The 18,644-nt window shown below is 37.0% G+C and overlaps 1 protein-coding gene across 6 annotated transcripts in view; it reads right to left on the reverse strand.

The window, feature by feature from the left end:
- The window catches only part of ECI2 (enoyl-CoA delta isomerase 2), a 27,131-nt gene extending 9,053 nt beyond the window's left edge, over window positions 1–18,078 (reverse strand). For 5 of the 6 annotated variants that reach the window (XR_015743101.1, XM_087930797.1, XM_087930796.1 and 2 more), the window contains exons 1-5: window positions 17,920–18,078; window positions 5,284–5,446; window positions 4,732–4,830; window positions 2,451–2,633; window positions 387–456 (exon numbers count right to left, since the gene is read on the reverse strand). Coding sequence is in view for 5 of the 6 variants with exons in the window: in XM_087930797.1 (XP_087786923.1) it covers window positions 387–456; window positions 2,451–2,633; window positions 4,732–4,830; window positions 5,284–5,446; window positions 17,920–17,993 (589 nt within the window). In the remaining variant the exon portion in view is untranslated. Of the gene's footprint in view, window positions 1–386; window positions 457–2,450; window positions 2,634–4,731; window positions 4,831–5,283; window positions 5,447–5,881; window positions 6,059–17,919 lie in introns of those variants that run through there. The other variant, XM_026715031.2, reaches the window with a different exon arrangement.
- Between the last annotated feature and the right edge of the window lie 566 nt (window positions 18,079–18,644).

An 18,644-nucleotide genomic window follows, 5' to 3' on the forward strand; every position in this document is an offset into this window, starting at 1 on the left:
AGGTTTGTTGTCCATCGTCTACTTGCATGATATGCTCAAAAGATATGAGTTTCTGATTCCTAATGCTTGTTTGAAGTCAGTTTTTGTATACTCTCAAACCACCTTAGCTCTTAATGCTGACTTGCTTTCACTCTTCTGATATTAGTTATCACTGAAATATCTCTACTCATGATTTTGCCTGTTTCATATAGCCATTTTCCCTAGGATTCTCAATTTTTCAGCACGCTACCCATCTGAAACCAGTTTTTAACCAACTATCCAACACCTTTACTTCATTGTCAACTGCAAATTCACTGTGCATGCAGGTTGACACAAACGTGTGCGTTGCTGTTTTGTTAATATTTAATATTAGCACAGATTTTCACTTTCATGGTGAAAGCTAATACCTGTAAGTACTGTTATAGTAGAATCATCATTTGCGGCTTCCTCAAGCGCTTTCATAATTTCATTGTACATCTGCACAAGAGAATTAACAAATTAAAATAAATTCCCATTCTAGAATTCAGAAAGTTTGAGGAAAAACTTTGGTAGAAGTACTGAATCTCTAGATTATCTCTATCATCCAAAGACTCAACAGAATATAATCTTTTTTTAAGAACTACTGTAGACACAGAATGCTTCCAACAAATAAAATTGTGAATAATGAAATATACAGAATATCAAATTGTGAATAATGAAATATACAGAATACCAAATGTTTTGACCTTTGTAATGAACATATGCAGTCTTGACTACAACATGATGCAAGCTTCTCCTTTGTAGATGACCACAGAGGTGAAGCACTCACAACTTTCCCAAATCTCCCCAAATTTTATTCCCTTGAGAGTGATGGATCATGGCATTCTGTAAGTTACCCATTTGTGGTATCTTGGTTGAAAAAAAATCTTACCCTATGATGCAGTTTCACCCAGTTAAAGAGTACAAGAAGTTTAGTAGTATGTATATATTATTAGTTGCCTACAGCAGGCTTGTCCAACCCGCAGCCCACGGGCCGCATGCGGCCCAGGTCGCCTCGTAATGCGGCCCAGTGCCCACCCCAACCTTCGTGCCAGAGCCAGCGAGGAGGAGGAGGAGAGGCAGGCGTGAGGCGGGGCGAGGAGAGCGCCACGCCAAGCAGCAACAGAAAAGGCGGGCGCCATCAAGAGCGCCACCTCCTGCTGTTGCCACCTCCGCCGCTGCTGCTTCTGCCCCCGCTGCCGCCACTTCTGCTCCCGCTGTCGCTGCTGCTTCTGCCCCAGCCGCCGCTGCTGCTTCTACCCCCGCTGTCGCTGCTGCTTCTGCCCCTGCCGCCACTGCTGCTTCTGCCCCCACCGCCGCTGCCCCTGCCGCCGCTTCTGCCTTCCAGTCCTGCCTCATCCAGCCAGGACATTTGCAGGAGGAGAGGTAGGCGCGAGGCGAGCAAGCTTTCTTCCCCCGCAAAATTTGACCGGAAAAAACCATGATAAACCATGATATAAAAACCGTGATAAAAATAAATAATTTTTAATAAATAATTAATAAATAATAAAAACATCTCACTAACTTCATTTCCAAATAAATTTAATATGTTAACTATGTTTTCTATGGTTTTTTTGGATGATCAGGTATCGTTACTGTTATTTTATTTTATGTGCGGCCCAAACCAAATTTTCATCTTCTAATGTGGCCCAGGGAAGGTGAAAGGTTGGACACCCCTGGCCTACAGGGAAGAGCAACATATGCAAAAGAAAAACCAAACAAACCCAATTGTCTTGAGCATTTGTAGTTCTAAGAACATTTGAGTGGTTGTGTTAAATGGCTGCTGAGAGAATACTTGACAATAATATAGGTGACTGATTATATCAATCAACGATTTCAAATAACCGACCCACCAGTGTACTGCTTGCTATTCCAATTAGCTTCTTCGACTTGAAAAACATTGCCTAGCGTACATACAAATCCTTTTTCTTGTTATTGACAGATAGATACACTTCCAAACAAAGCACTGGACTGGATCTATTCATTGCTTTTTGTTTTCTAAAAAAAAAAAAAAAAGCTTATGGACTTATTTGGATCTCTAGACCTCTTTGTGGTCGGCAGTTTTCCATTGTCAAAATTCAAATAATTATCTAAATGTAAAAAAGGGGATGGTTAGTTGTTATCATAATAAATATGTGTAGCATTCCCTGTGAAATTTTGTGGATCCTAGGTAAATACAAAACAAAGTCCATGTGTACTTGATTCATCTGTGTTTGAAAAATAGCAAGGAGGCAAAAAAGAATCAAAACAGATGAGGAAAAGAGAAGACAGGGAAAGAACCCCAACAGTGCGTTGGGGTAACTTTTCCTCAGATGTCTGAGGTGATTAGTAATCCTATACAGATAGCACCATGTTGTGAAATCATTTTAAATGATCCATAGATGGTCTTTTGAAAAATTACTTTCCTTCTCTGTTTTTATTTGCTCCCAAACTACAAAATCTACAAGCTTTACCTTGACACTGATAGCATTTTTCCTCTTTGGGCGGTTTAACATGATCTTTGTGATATTGTCTTTAGTAGTAACCTCAAGTGTTTCATAGATGGATTTGCTACCAGGTGGAATTTCATTAACTGGAGAAGGTTCTGCAGGAACCAAACTTGATACTAGTTCAATGTAGCTCTGTCTGGCATTGTCCTGTAATGAGAAGTCAGTATTAAAATAATATATACAGAGAGTATATAAATGATATCAAGATAGAAAATGTAAACCCATAACTTGACTTTGCTATCAGTTGATTAATCATCGCAGCTGCTGTTTAGACTTATTTATTTTATAGATGTTTTTATTCTTTTTAAAATCATTTACATTGTTTTATAAGTTTTAAATTGTAAGCCATCAGAGTCACTTGGTTGAATATGGTGGCTATAGAAGTTGAATAAATAAATTACTAAAAATACACAAAGTGTAGGATTCAAATTAGAAATACCATGTTTTATCTTTGACATGTTAAATGTCAAAAGTGCAAATCTACTTGCTATGTTTTAAAATTTTTTATTAATTTATATCTTTGGAAAATTTTTATGTTGGTATATGTTGAATGCTATTATTTCTATGGCTTTTTCAGAATTAGAATACATATAGTTTAAATTATTTTAAAATATATGCAATTTTCTTATTAAAAATACAATTTACACTGCAGATCATAATGAAACAATCAAAACAGGCATTTGACATGGTATAGCAGAATTAAACATTTTAACATCATATTCATTCCAGTGGCACATTTCAACATTATTTCTTCTCTACAATATTATAAATCCCTAGTACTTGTGAAGCTACTAAATGAAATCATTTACTCTCAGTATATGCTAGAGGATTTATTAATTTATTATTATTAATTACCTTTTGAATTTGACCTTGAGCTGAATACTTTTTTATTATTAATTCTGCACACTAGTGTATATTCCTGAAAAAGTGCATATTATTCATAGATGTTGCAATGGAAAGGGGGGTGAAGAACTATTCTGATGGCATATGAAGACATAAAGTCTCTCGCTGCCTCTTTGCAGCATAATTATATCACAGTCTTAGGATATGTCAAAGTACCAGGTGCTAGTACTTGAGACGGCAGAAAAATATGCTGACATAAAATTTTCTGCCTTGTTTGTCATTATTTATTTACTTGACTTTTATCCTGACTGTATTACTTCATAAGTAATTCAAAGCAGTGAAAATATCTAATACTCCTTCTTCCTCCTATTTTCCCCACGACATCCCTGTGAGGTAAAAGTTGGATTGAGAAGGTGTGATTGGCTCAAAGTCACCCAGCTAGCTCTCACGTCCAAGATGGGACTAGAACTCATGGTCTTCTGGTTTCTAGGCTAGCATTTTAACCCTATTTTATCATATCAGTGACTACTCAACTGTTGCTGTCCTTATATTTTTAACATAGGAAAAGTTAAATTGGTGGGTTCCTCTTATTTTGATATCTCTGAAGTAGAAAGCACTTGTACCTCATGAATGGACTGCTCTAATGGGCTCTACACGGAATTCTCTTTGAAGACCACTTGGAAATTAGCAAAAAACTGAACATTGTCTTTTGATGTGCAGTACACAATCCTTCATCAAGAAGCACTCTAAATTAATTTTGTTTCTAATTTAGCAGAATTCATTCACTTTAGATCAGTTATGAATCTCCATTACTTATGCAAAGTTTTATAATGCAGCCTGGAGTAAAATAAGAAGATCCTTTTCTTTCCTCTGGTGGTGACATCTTTATTAAAATCGCCATAGAAATTAAAATTTTCCTTTTATTTTGCATATTTTGATAAGAATCAACAATTGTGTTCCATGGGCATCTTCATATAAAATATATGAAATAAGGTAAATGGATAATATTGTAATAATGTAATGTAAATTATGTAAATTATAATATTTTATATTTTAAAAGATTATTAAACAAAATGCTTAAAATGGGATCTCTCCACAACTTTAATATCAAGTAAAAAAAACTTGTACGAGAGACAGTTTTATGTCTCTAGTTTTAAAAAATTTTAAATTTAAGGCTAAAATCCTGAAGCCACTTAATAACAATTCATCATTTGCATACTTAAGTAACTGATGTAGCTATATCATCTGCATCTATTTATACTATTTGCAATTATGCAGATTACATATTATCTCAAATTATGTAAATTACATTATTATATTGACATGGATATAATGGATGTTTTGTTTTAAAGGACTCTTCCCACCCAAAATGTTAAACCAAGGTTTTTAAGAGTATGCTTACCTGTGTCATACTGCCAAGTGAGTTCCAAGCATCCCATTTGGCTTTGTTGACAAAATCCAACATACTTGGTTTGGGAATATTACATGAGCCCACAGTAGCCTGCGTTAAATCAAATCAAGTTTAAACTAGTTAGATAATGATCAAGCGAAACTAAAACTGTTACTAGACTGCAAAGTATAAATTAACCATTTATTTTTATTCAAATTATGTCTATTCCAAAACTTATATGAAACTTTTTGCTATATTTCAGGAGTAATTATGAAAAGTATAAAATCAGGGGTGTGTGTGTGTGTGTGTGTGTGTGTGTGTGTGTGTGTAAAGTGTTTTTTCCTGGTGAGACCGGTCTATCAGGGCAAGCTGGTCTACTCAATTATGGGACAGAGCATACTGCTTCTGTGTGTGTGTGTGTGTGTGTGTGTGTGTGTGTGTGAGAGAGAGAGAGAGAGAGAGAGAGAGAGAGAGAGAGAGAGAGAGAGAGAGAGAGAGACAGAGACAGATTCCAAATATATTTTTCAACATTTACATATTTAAGAAGGTAAATGGTTGGGATACCTGTTTATACAATGCATAAAGCTTCAACTTGATGTCATCGCTTGGCTCATCCTGCAATAGGTTCACTTGTTCTTTGGCCTTCTCAAAATCTTCCTGACTGAATTGCATGGTAGAATTAGTTGTGTGTAACTGAAGCACAGGGAAATGAACACCATGCACTTTACTGTGAAAAGGGAGAAAAATAAGACAAAATTAAATTAAATTAAAATCTCAGATGAACTTGTCATATGCTCAATATCATTCACAGTCCCAAAAATCAATTTACTACAAAGAAGAGCTAGTGCTGCTTGTAGTGTAATTAATCTTTACTAAGATGGTTCTTATTTGTTCTTCTGATAAACATTATGCTGTGAACTTCATTCCAATGCTACCAAAAAGGAATCTGGACGCTGTAAAGGTTTAATAATCAACCACAAACAGAAAACACAACTTGGCTGGTTTTAGAAAGCAAAAGGCAACACAATATCTTCTACTGCTTGACGTTAAATAAACATGCCTATCAATGCATACCTACCTACCTCTAGCTAGCTATTCATATACACATGCATACACAAACATACCCCTATATATAAGCTCACATATAAATACCATGTATTACCTGAAGATGAGATTCTTTCTCCAAATTGGAAAGGAGTTATTAGAGAGAGGCATGTTTTAATTTTTGGTGCATGAGGCCTCTAGAAACATGGCTGCGGAGCCGTAAGGTAACAGATGCAATGGAATCTCTCTGTGTCATTACAACATTCCCAGATCCCATACCCCATCCCTGGGCAAACAGTTTAGTCCAGGAATCTCGAACTTAAATATACAAGAGTGTTGTGTAATCACTATTTATACAGAAGGCAGTAATGCTTAACCCTTTCCATACATTGGCAGAAAAGTCTCTAGAGTAAAAAATAATGTAAGAGTATTATAGTTTGTCATTAAACAACTATGTTCAATAATTTAATAAACAAAGAAACAGTGGTGCAAAACAATATTACCTGAGAAACAGAATGATTTTGGCTGCTTAGGTAGCAGTGCTTCTTATTAATCAGAATACTAATATTTAGTTATATTGCTGTACTAAGTTGTAATGTTTGTTTGAGGTCACATCTAGGATAATGTACTCTTAAGAAATAATCCCAAAGCTGCCCCAGTCCTATTTCTTTTTCTTTTTTTCTGTGGTGAATAGAATTTTTACTTTTATTCAATCCAGAGCAGTTGAATGGACAGAATGATGAATGTATAAAGCTAGTCCTTGACTTATGACAATTGAGCCCAAAATTTCTGTTGCTAAGCAAGATGGTTGTTAAGTGAGTTTTGCCCATTTTACCACCTTTCTCCTCACACTTGTTAAGTGAACCACTGCAATTGTTAAGTTAGTGACATGGTTGTTAAGTAAATTTGGCTTCCCTGTTGACTTTGCTTATCAGTAGTTTGAAAAAGTGATTGCACGACTTTGAGACACTGCAACCATCATAAATGCATGCCAGTTACCAAGCATCCAATTTTGATCATGTCATCATGGCGATACTGTAACAGTCATAAGTGTGAAAAATGGTCGTCACTTTTTCAGTGTCTTTTGAACTTCAAACAGTTATTGAACGAATGTTTGTAAGTCAAGGACTACCTGTGTACAAAAGAGGAAAGGAGACAGAGGCTTGCATCAAAACTACACAATTGTCAGTACCTTGACTTTGCCAGTCAGTATCATGCTTACACATTCAGGCATTATAAAATGGGTTGAAATTATTAAGACAAAAAACAGAGTTCAGCCTTACTTGTAAGTCAGCCTGCCTCAGATTATCAGTGATGCTCACCTGAATGAATTTTTACTCTTAAAATACTTCTTTGTAATACACACCTATATAGGATTTTTCTTCTTTTTTTTTTATAAAATTTTTTATTGTTTTTAACACACAAACAAACAGACAAAACATAAAAGCATCAGCTCTCCTGTATTTATATACAAACAGTGAGTCGGTTGGTTCATCAGTTTTGTGCATTCACTTCGTAGTCACAATTGCAATTACCTTATATAATAACTCTTATTGTCAATGCAAACTTATATATCATCATATCATTATTAAAGAAAAAGAAATTTGACTATACTTTTATTCAATCATGCCTTATGAGATAACTATATTTTAATTAATTTATTCTATAACAAATCATATAGTCGTACCAGTTCTATCCTAAATAAAAGAAAAAAAGAAAAAAAAACCATTATATAAATATAATATCAAATACCGAAAAAGAAAAAAAGAAAAGTGAAATCAATATTATTCCTTATTGTCTAACATTCTAAATATTCTATTTTTGTATTTCATCATTCAGCCATTGATAGAAAAGATCCCAAATTATATAAAATTGTTTATCTTCTTGCTCTCTAATTTCAAAAGTCAATCTACTCATCTCATCACATTCCAATATTTTCTTTATAACTTCTTCCTGCAATGGAATTTTCTCATTTTTCCAATTTTTTGCAAATACAATCCTAGCCGCAGTTAATACATTTACAATCAAATATTTCAACTCTTTACTATAAACATCTGGTAAGATTCCCAATAAGAAAAGCTCCGGTTTCAAGTCTATATGCTTCTTTGTCATTTTTTCCAACCACATGCGGATTTTAGTCCAATATTTTCTAGCATCCTCACAAGTCCACCACATATGGTAGTATGAACCAGGTTTCTGATGACATTTCCAACATTTTTCCGATTTGTTCTTGAACATTCTTGCTATCCTTGTTGGGGGAAAATGCCACCTGTAAAACATCTTATACAAGTTTTCTTTATAGGCTGTAGACATTGTCATTTTATAGTTTTGCAACCATAATTTCTGCCATTTCTCTAAGTCAATCCCATATCCAAAATTCCTCCCCCAGGCAATCATAGTTTCTTTAACTTGTTCTTCCTCTAGCTTAATTTCCAATAAGTAACCATATAATTTTTTAATCACCTTTTCATCAGTACCCATCAAAATCTTATCTAAATCAGTCTGTTTATCATAAAATCCCTCTGTTTTGGAATCCTCATCATACCTTGAGTGTATTTGCAAATATGAAAACCAATTCATCTGTATACCTTGTTCCTCTAATTTTTGTATCGATTTAAGTTCACCCTTTTCATCTAGTAATTCCCCATAGCTAACTGTTTGTTCCTTTTTATAAATTATAGGGTAAGAAAACGCTTCTATCGTCGATAACCAAACTGGAATTTTCAAATAACATTGTTTTTTTGTCTTCTCCCAGTTTAACCACAAAGACTCCAGTATATAATGTCTTCTAAAATAACCCTGTGTTTTGGGATTTTTCTTCTTTGCTTTCAACCATAGTTAGTTACGTTTTCCCTTCACCTCATTTCCTTCCAGTTTTCTATCCTTTCTTCCCGAGAACTATCTCTACCTCAGACCCAATCTCCAAACATCCTCCTCCTCTTTCTTTTACTAATTTTGCTGGGTGACTCAAATGAAAATGCAAAACTATGGCGTCACCTGCATCTTTATTTGGTTAGTGCTCAGACATGTGCAAGCTGTTTAAAGTGCCAGAAACATAAAGGGGCAAAGGCTAACAGCACAGAGGTTTCCACCAACAACCACTATGAAATATTTTATAAATATACAAGTGAACTTTCCCCAGATGCTACACTGGACATGTTTTCTAAATGGATTGAAACACAGTCAACAAGAGAGTTAATGTTACTTCTGTCATCAAAAACCCATTAAAATATTTGCTTTATGTCTTTGGTATACCATTGTCTATAAGTTCTATATAAAACTGCTAGTATAGGAGAAAGTCGTAAAATTCAAAAGGAAGTATTGGAAAGATACCAATATAAAAGACAACTATATTTATCCTTTTTAAAAAGGATTAGTTTAGATTTAGGAAAACTATGCTTTAGATGCTTATTTTATTTTTGATTGTTTTCAAATTGTTTTGGATTTTTTAATTGTTGTGGTGTTGTATGCTACAAAGGGTCACATGTTGTGAGATGGAAAGGAATAAATCTTCCTACTTAAGTGGACAGGGACTGGAATAAGCGATTTATTACTAAACTATCCTTTCACAAGTGAATGGTTCCCCATATATGCTAACGGAACTGGAAGAAGTGTAATTCTACTATTAAACAAAATGGCAGGTTACCATAGTTTCCCGAGTCTTCATCCCATGGAGGTGAATGGCAGAATTTGAAAAGAAAAAAGTGCAAATCCTATTGTGACCATTGAGGATATCTTCAAATTTATACAGATCAAAGTCACTGCATCATTACCAATATGCATGACATTTCTAAGCAATTCTAAATCTTCCACCAGGTTGGAAACACAGAAGACAGGAATTTAAAGGAGGAAGGGGGACATTTTCCTGATTGGGATCTTCAGCAAAGCATGTTTTTCAAAAATTATGCATTAGATTGATTTTAACAGTACCAATTAATATTTTCTTTTCCCTGATAACTGCTTCTCAGAGAATGATACGTTTTACAAACCAACTGCCAATGATGAATATGTAACCTACAGAGATTAAAGCAATGATAGTTCAAGCAAATTTTGCTTGAAAAGCAGTATTCATGGCCCAACTAGCCACAAGAGTACATGAGTGGGACTGAGGAAATGCATATCCACTTTCTAAATACCCATCTGATGACATACCAGCAGCTGCCTGTATAGCTGGAGGACTATTAAGTAGTTGGCTAATGACAGAAGGCCACAATTCCTCTGAGTGGGTCATTTGACCCCAGGGTTTTGCACCAATCCTGCCGGTTTTATCTGGAGGATTATTATAAAATGTAAGTCTGGTATCTTTGGGAGGAGCTGGCAAAAGGGGTATATGAAGAAGACACTGAAATTGACTTCCAGCTTTGCCTTGTTAGAAAAACTAAAGTCAGATAAACAGATGTTGATAGCTCCACAATCCTCCCAAACCTTGGGTCTCATCCTTTGGAATCCTTTGGAGTGTAAATTGGCAGATCGAATCTCACCAGGCTCAAGGTTGACTCAGCCTTCCATCCTTCTGAGGTGGGTAAAATAAGGAGCCAGATTATTGGGGGCAATATGCTGGCTCTGTGAACCGCTTAGAGAAGGCTGTAAAGCACTATGAAGTGGTATATGTCTAAGTGCTATCGCTAACCCAGACTCTGAGAACCATGGTCACTATTAGTCACATCTAGATTTACTGGATACATTGGTACCAAGGGCTGCACCAGAAGTAGAGGCACCTAGGCCTCTACCATAGTCACTGGCACCTGCAATCCAGGTGGCTCCTCAGATTTCTTTGGTCTCTATTGGTTGCTTGAATACTCCTATGATCCTATGCCGCAGGGAGTTTTAGTATTGGAACCACCTTCACTACAACTGCTATTACTTCTACAGTATCTCCACTACTACTTCTACTCCTATTGTTAACTGTCAATAGCACTTATGTGATAATTCTGGCATTACCAATTTTAATTAACCCTCCTCAACTGCACTTTTACATTTGACATATTTCTGCGTGTATGTGTGTGTGCGTCCAAAATCTTTCAGTGAGTGGAAACCGAGATTAACTGAGCCAAGCTATATTATATGATTGTACAGAATGAGAATAGCACCATTGAAGAAATAATTGGCTAAATTATTTGGACTTTAATGTCCAGTGCAAGTTCCTGCTCTTATTTTAAGACCCAATTTGAAATTTATGCTGACAGTCAGAAACATGTTACAGCTGCTTTCATTTACACAAGATTGTCAAAAGCAAAAGGAGTTAAAACAAAAGGAAGAAGGAACCTCTTTAAAAAGGTTGCCAAGCAGATAAAAATGCTATTGCTAAAAAATAGCTTAAAAATGCATTTTTTAAAAAATGAGACAATTATTCCCTTAACCACTGCATTGCATGTAAAGTATAAGTTGCATATAAATTAACATATAAATTAAGAGCCACACATATAAAGCAATTCAGGAATTAGCTACAACCAAGTAAGTTACAATCCTTGGCAAATGATGTTTCCAATCTCTTAATTTGCTTGTGTCCAAAGCATGCAGGTTTCTGCTTGTTCATTGCTGAACAAAGAACAATCCTTTTTGGAACGATATTCAAATTTATAATTCAAAAGTGCAGTGTTTATACTTAGACCATATTTTGAAAAGCTTTGTTTTCACTAAAATGTTATTATTCTTCATGATTTTTGTTGTCTTAGTCTTCTTCCCTAGGATTAATCATCTCCAGTATAATATTGATATAATCAATCAATCCTTTGCCTCTGGAAATAAAAGCATCTAATATCTTTACCTTTTTATTGACTGAGTTTATTAAAAATGTTAATTCATATTAGCTTTGACTTCACTTTCCATTTTTATTTTCCTAATGAATTTTTTTCTGTATTCTTTACTTTCAGTTGTGTAATCTGCATTTTAAATTGGTCTGTATTTCAACCTCAAATTTTGATTCTGTCATTGCTTCCAATCTTTCATTCTTATATGTAACTTCTTAACAAATTGTACTTCATAAATGATGTTCCTTTTAGATGGATTGCAAATGCTACATTCCAAATGTGTACGGAAATCATTACAGTACTTCAATCTCCAATTTGTTGGTTTACTCTCCAAGGATTTCAATATTATGAAATACAGGTGAAACTCAAAAAATTAGAATATCGTGTAAAAGTTCATTTATTTCAGTAATGCAACTTAAAAGGTGAAACTAATATATGAGATAGACTCAGCACATGCAAAGAAAGATAGTTCAAGCCATGTCATAATTGTGATGATGATGGCTTACAGCTCATGAAAACCCCAAATCCACAATCTCAGAAAATTAGAATATTACACGCAATCAATAAAACAAGGATTGTACAGAGAACAATATCAGACCTCTGAAAAGTAGAAGCATGCATATGTACTCAGTTCTTGGTTTGGGGCCCTTTTGCAGCAATTACTGCCTCAGTGCGGTGTGGCATGGAAGCTATCAGCCTGTGGCACTGCTGAGGTGTTATGGAAGACCAAGATGCTTCAATAGCAGCCTTCAGCTCCACTGCATTGTTCGGTCTCATGTCTTATCTTTCTCTTGGCAATGCCCCATAGATTCTCTATGGGGTTCAGGTCAGGCAAGTTTGCTGGCCAATCAAGCACAGTAATCCCACAATCATTGAACCAGGTTTGGGTGCTTTTGGCAGTGTGGGCAGGTGCCGAGTCCTGCTGGAAAACGAAGTCAGCATCCCCATAAAGCTCGTTTGTGGAAGGAAGCATGAAGTGCTCCAAAATCTCCTAGTAGACGGGTGCGTTGATCCTGGACTTAATGAAGCACAGTGGATCAACAGCAGCAGATGACATTGCTCCCCAAATCAACACAGACTGTGGAAACTTCACACTGGACTTTAAGCATCTTGCAGTGTGTGCCTCTCCATTCTTCCTCCAGACTCTGGGTCCTTGGTTTCCAAATGAGATGCAAAACTTGCTCTCATCAGAAAAGAGGACTTTGGACCACTGAGCAACAGACCAGTTCTGTTTTTCTTTAGCCCAGGTAAGACGCTTCTGATGTTGTTTGTTGTTCAGGAGCAGCTTGACAAGAGGAATACGACATTTAAAGCCCATGTCCAGGATCCGTCTGTGTGTGGTGGTTCTTGATGCACTGTCTCCAGCCTCAGTCCACTCCTTGTGAAAGTCCCCAACACTTTTGAATGGCCTTTTCCTGAAAATCCTCTCCAGGCTGGGGTCATCCCTGCTGCTTGTGCACCTTTTTCTGCCACACTTTTCCCTTCCACATAACTTTCTATTAATGTGCTTTGATACAGCTTTTTGGGAACATCCAACTTCTTTTGCAATTACCTTTTGAGGCTTTCCCTCCTAATGGGGGGTGTCAATGATGGTTTTCTGTACAACTGTCAGGTCAGCAATCTTTCCCATGAATGTGATTCCTACTGAACCAAACTGAGAGACCATTTAAAGGCTCAGGAACCCTTTGCAGGTGTTATGGCTTAATTAGCTGATTAGAGTGGGACGCTTTGAGCCTAGAATATTGAACCTTTTCACAATATTCTAATTTTCTGAGATTGTGGATTTGGGGTTTTCATGAGCTGTAAGCCATAATCATCACAATTATGCCAAATCACAGCTTGAACTATCTTGCTTTGCATGTAATGAGTCTATCTCATATATTAGTTTCATCTTTTAAGTTGCATTACTGAAATAAATGAACTTTTGCACGATATTCTAATTTTTCGAGTTTCACCTGTAACTATTGCCCCTACAGGAAAAACCTACAGTTAGCTTGATCAGTGAAAATCATGATGAGATCAATGGGTTCATGTCTCTTGATTTTAAATGATTTCTAGGGGATTATAAAATACCTTTTCAAACATTATTATAATGAGATGAGTGAAACAGTTACTTGTAAAAGGAAATTTCTGTGAGAGCACAACTGAAGTGAATAGTCTTAGATCAATTTTAGAATTTAGAGCCACATTATATGTTAATCTGATTTTCTCATTACTTGGAAAAGACACCTAAGGAAGGGATTATTTCAATTTGCAACTGATTGTTTCAGAATACAAACAGACAAACTGACAGAATTCATATCGGAATAATGTTCTATTTAAAGAGTTTCTGTGATAAACTATGTGTAGTATGTAGGCTGTTGTTTAGAAGCAACCTCCTTTTTCAGGTTGAACTAAAGACTGTATTTTTCCCCTTTCTTTTGCGTTAAACATTAAAAAATAAATTATATGTTAAATCCTGTTTTTTTCACTGTGATTTGGAATACATATCCTACAATTACTTATTTTCTAAAATATCTGTAGTCTTTTTGCCATAATTATGCTCTGAATTGGTTTGCTTAAAATAATCTTGATATTAGTCAAAAGAGTACAGTATTACTTTTGTAGTAGATAATGCTAAATTACAATTGTCACACGATTACAAAGATGCATCAAACTTAATGTTCTTGAAAATGCATTATTCTTTTTAGAGATTTCATGAGAGAGAGAGAGATAGTGATAGTTATGGTTATAGTTACATATTTATCCATAGCACCAGGGAAGTTGACTTTCTCAACTACTACATATATCCAAGAAGTTGGAAAGTGAACTCCCTAACCACATGGATGCTTGTGGAAAGAAAGATATTTCAGTTCTCTATTTCTCATGAAACTGCCAATTTATTTAATGGTTGTGTTGCCGCTGCAGGTGGGCCTCACCATTACTGCATGAAGATATTACCTCTGTGACCACACATAAGCCATTATTAGGATCACCAAGACTCCATTTTCTCTTTGTCTCACAATGCATACATATATAAACTGAGGCAAAGAAAAAAAATGGAGTCTTCTATTTTTATTTCTGATATTTCTATGCCACTCTATTCTAAAATATGTTCGATCAGTGTAAAACTTCATTATATAATCAGCAGAGGTTGGTCATAAATAAAAATATAACATTCCCCAAATGCCGTTTTCCAGAATTAAAATGTCATCTATGTTTGTAACTTAGTAAGGAGGAAAGGGTTCTTTTATGTGTGGGCAAGCTATGTCATAGAAGAAGTACTATATTTGAGAAAACTCTGCTACTCTGTAAATGGAATTCCTTTGGAGATGGGATCCTCCACACGAATTTTCCTCTCTGAACTCGCAGGATGAGCTTACGCTCATATTCATCTGGAAAAAAAAATAGTTTTGGAGATAGCCACCTTGCACCATTTAGGGCTTTAAAGGTGATGGCTAACACCTTAAATTACATTTGGAAGTTGGTTGCATGTTAAACCTGGTGGTCTTCCAGGACAGCCCTGTGCAGAGTGTCTTACAGTAGGCCAGTTGAGAACTGTAAAAAGCCTGAGTGACTATCCATAATACCCCCTGGCCCAGGAAAGGTTGCAATTGGTATATACAAATTGATTATGCAAAGGATATCCTAGCTATGATCTCTACTTGCTGTTCAAGCAGGAGTTATGAGTTCCAAAGAGGCGCCCAATTATGAGCCTATTCAGCCCAAGGGAACTGAACCCATTCAGAACTAAAGAAGGTATATCTCTGGTCAAAAGGTATCTATCCATAGCCGTTCTGTTTTGCTAGGGTTTCCTGTTCCTCCTTATCCAAATCCTAGCAGCCTCTGGACAGTCAGGTATCTCAATTGCAAAATCTCTCCAAGCAGAGATGAAGAGGTTTTACCTGCACATTGACACGGTATTTACCTAGCAGTTCCATGAGACATTGAAAAGTAGGGGTAGAAAGGATTGAACCCTGTTGTGGTCATAAAATAGCAAAGTGGACTTGTTTTCTCTTCACCCACCATCACAGACGGTTGGTTATCAGTTGCTTAGGAAGGGGGTAAACCAATGATGCATGGTGACCCCTACTCCAAATCTTTGTATACAGGAGGTTATCATGGTCAGTGTAACTGAAGACCAGGACAATTCCATCTCAGTTCTGCCAAACATCACCTGAGTTCCCTGCCACACTGTTGAATGTGTCTCCTATATTAAATTACTTTTAATTACCTGTTTTTGCTAGCTTTTGCTATATCCACAATTTTTTTGTATAAGCTGCACATCTTTGACACTGTGCTAAAGCTATGGCAGGGGGAAGAATTCAGGTTGAGAAAAATGTTGTTCAGTGAAAACCAGGAGTAGCAATTCTGAATTGGGAAAAAAACCTGAACAACTTTTAAGAAAGCAGCCAATGTTGCAGCCCAAGAAGCTCATTCTGAGTTCCCCTTATTGTCACAACACTAGAACTGGTTAGGTTTTATTTCAACGAAACAATGAAAGGACAAATGTTTTTTGTTTTGTCAAGCTGCAGACAATTCAACTGACCTTTTGGAATGCAATATTTTTTTTAATAGGCAAAACAAAACAGATACCCAGTTTGTACCCCTCAAATTCATATCCATCAGGAAATTCTGGCTACAGCTTTCTTGGATGACTGTTCATGGTGAACAGTATGAAAAGAACACATCATACTATATATGTTTATGTCTTCATCACAGTGAATATAAAATTATGTATAAATATATACTTCTACCTCATTGCACAAGAACTAATTTACATCTAGTGCATAACTTGCACAAGAACTTAGGTACCGTATTACATGGTTGCATAGGAACTGGTTCAGGAACAGGTTCAGATAGATATTTTATGACTATAAAATCTATGCTAGCTATAATCTATGCAAACATGAATCTTTGATATATTTAAATGATTGAATGGGCAACCCTACATATGCTTAGGTCAGTACACTCCAAGTTTATGAGACTTCAAGCACTTACAATTATACACCGCATAGCCAGTCAATAGTCCAATAATAGTGTAAACCGTACTCCCATCAGCAACATAATTCTAACAGAATGGCCATCAAAAGTACGTTGAGTTGTTACTTTTGAAGTACATTTCCTTCCTTACTGTTTCACAGCAAGATGAAATTTATTTATCTGGCTGCATACTGTCTAGGAAGAGAGATTACTGTGTGCTGTTTCTAGTGATATCTGTTTGCATGGTGTACTATTCAGAGACAATAGGGCACCTCATCGAAAGTGGACAAATATAGCCATGGGATAATGGGCTGAGAATCAGGCTCTGAGCGACTTAAATGCTTAGGAGCATTGCTGAGATCAAATTTTCAAATATGTACTGTCAAATAAGTGAGAGAGATAGTGTTTGATCACTGGATGTATTTGTAGATTCATAGCAACACAGCAGCCAAAAACTGATGGAAGAAAAAGAGGACACTTTAAACGTAAAGAATGAACATATTCCCATGTCTCATCTTCCTGACTATTACCTCTTCTGCTTCGACAGAGCTAAACTGGCCTAGGGTAACAATATTATCAGATATATTTATTTACTGCACAAAAATAAGCTGTTTTAAAACCAGGATTTTCCCAAAACTTGGGATTATTAAAGGGATCTTCCTTATATCTATTACCCAACTGTTTCATTATACAGAGAGAGAGAAATATGTAGATCATGGCTTTTAGCAGTTTTGGAACCCATCATAAATAACCACCTCAATATCACCCAATGTTTCAGCATGGTGAAATACTAACACTCGAGTAGAGTCCAAGAAGATCTGGATTCTTCAATTCCTCACCCTAAAACACATATTTAGGACATATACATCGGAAACTTTTTCCAGCCAGCAAGCACATTTTAAAAGAGTGAAACTCTCAAAGAATCTCACATTGCATCTTTGGAATATGCAGAAGCGGTGCTTGTCTTACTGCTTGTCTTACTTCCCAACGCAAACTTAAGAAACCCTCTTACTCGATCCTCTTAGTTACTTTTAAGTCAGCTCTTAAAAACACCCTTCCAGCATCCAGCAGAACTTCTTTCCCTTTTACTCCACGGTATGGGAAAAAAAAAATAAAAATAAATGATAGCGCCTGCTTTTAACGCCCGGCATCTTTGCAAAGGGAAACCCTTCTGTTCAGGCAGCGCTTGCAACCCCACATTTGAAAAGCAAGCGAGCTGGCGGCGATGAGCATTGTAATCCCAAATATATTTGGAAAGCATTCGGGGAAATCGGTTGGCCCCAGAATTGTAACAGGGAGAGAAGCAACGGCGCTTTTGCCGGCAGGTGAAGAAAAAGCTCTCGCTCTCTCTAGTTTTCTCCGCATGAGATCCCTTTCTTTTTTCTCCCGCTTCCCCCTTTAGGGAACCCTTCTGCCTCCTCCCACACTAGACAGCCGCTCTCACCTGATCCCCCAAAGCGGGCTGTAAAAGCGCAGCGGCTTCAGCCTCAGGCACTTCAGGAGGGCGGCGGAGAACATGCCCCCAACACAAAGTCAACCAAGGAGGTTCCGCCTCCAAGCGCCAAAACTCGCGTGTTTAGAGAGAAGCGGCCTAGGCCGCGAGGGGGCGTCGTCGTCTTCGTCGCTCCTCCCACCGCTTGGGGGGCGGGGGTGAAGAGGGATAGGGGTGGAGCTGGGGAAGAGAAGGGCGGGGCTTCTTCCGGGGGAATCCACGGATTAACGCGGGACAATTGCGCGAGCGCCCTCTTGAGGGGAAACGGGCGCGGAACAGCGGGCGGGAAACGGTGGCTGCAAGGAAACGAGCGTCTCTTTCTATGTTAATCTGGACACGTGACGTGGTTCGCGTCTTCCTAAAGGTTCTGTCCTTTAGGATTGTCCCGACTTCGTCACCCGGTCCTGTCCACGTAACATTCACCTGCCCGCTTGAGACAAGTGCTCTAGAAACGTGGACTCCTTTGGTGCTCTCTGGAGCAAGGATCTTCAGGAAACTTGGCGAGTTTAAGACCTCCTTCAGTCCTGTTAGCTCAGGAATTCTGGGAGTTGAAGTCCACAAGTCTTAAAGCCGTCAAGTTTCACGACCCCTGCAGTCTGGAGCTTGGTTGTTGCTGGCACATGTTTCATTACTTAATTAGGTAAACGTCATCAATGCTAGTTCTAGAACTATGCCGC

The sequence above is a fragment of the Pseudonaja textilis genome, chromosome 3, assembly GCF_049901715.1.
Source record: "Pseudonaja textilis isolate UNSWEBS1 chromosome 3, rPseTex1.2, whole genome shotgun sequence".
NCBI lineage: Eukaryota > Metazoa > Chordata > Lepidosauria > Squamata > Elapidae > Pseudonaja > Pseudonaja textilis.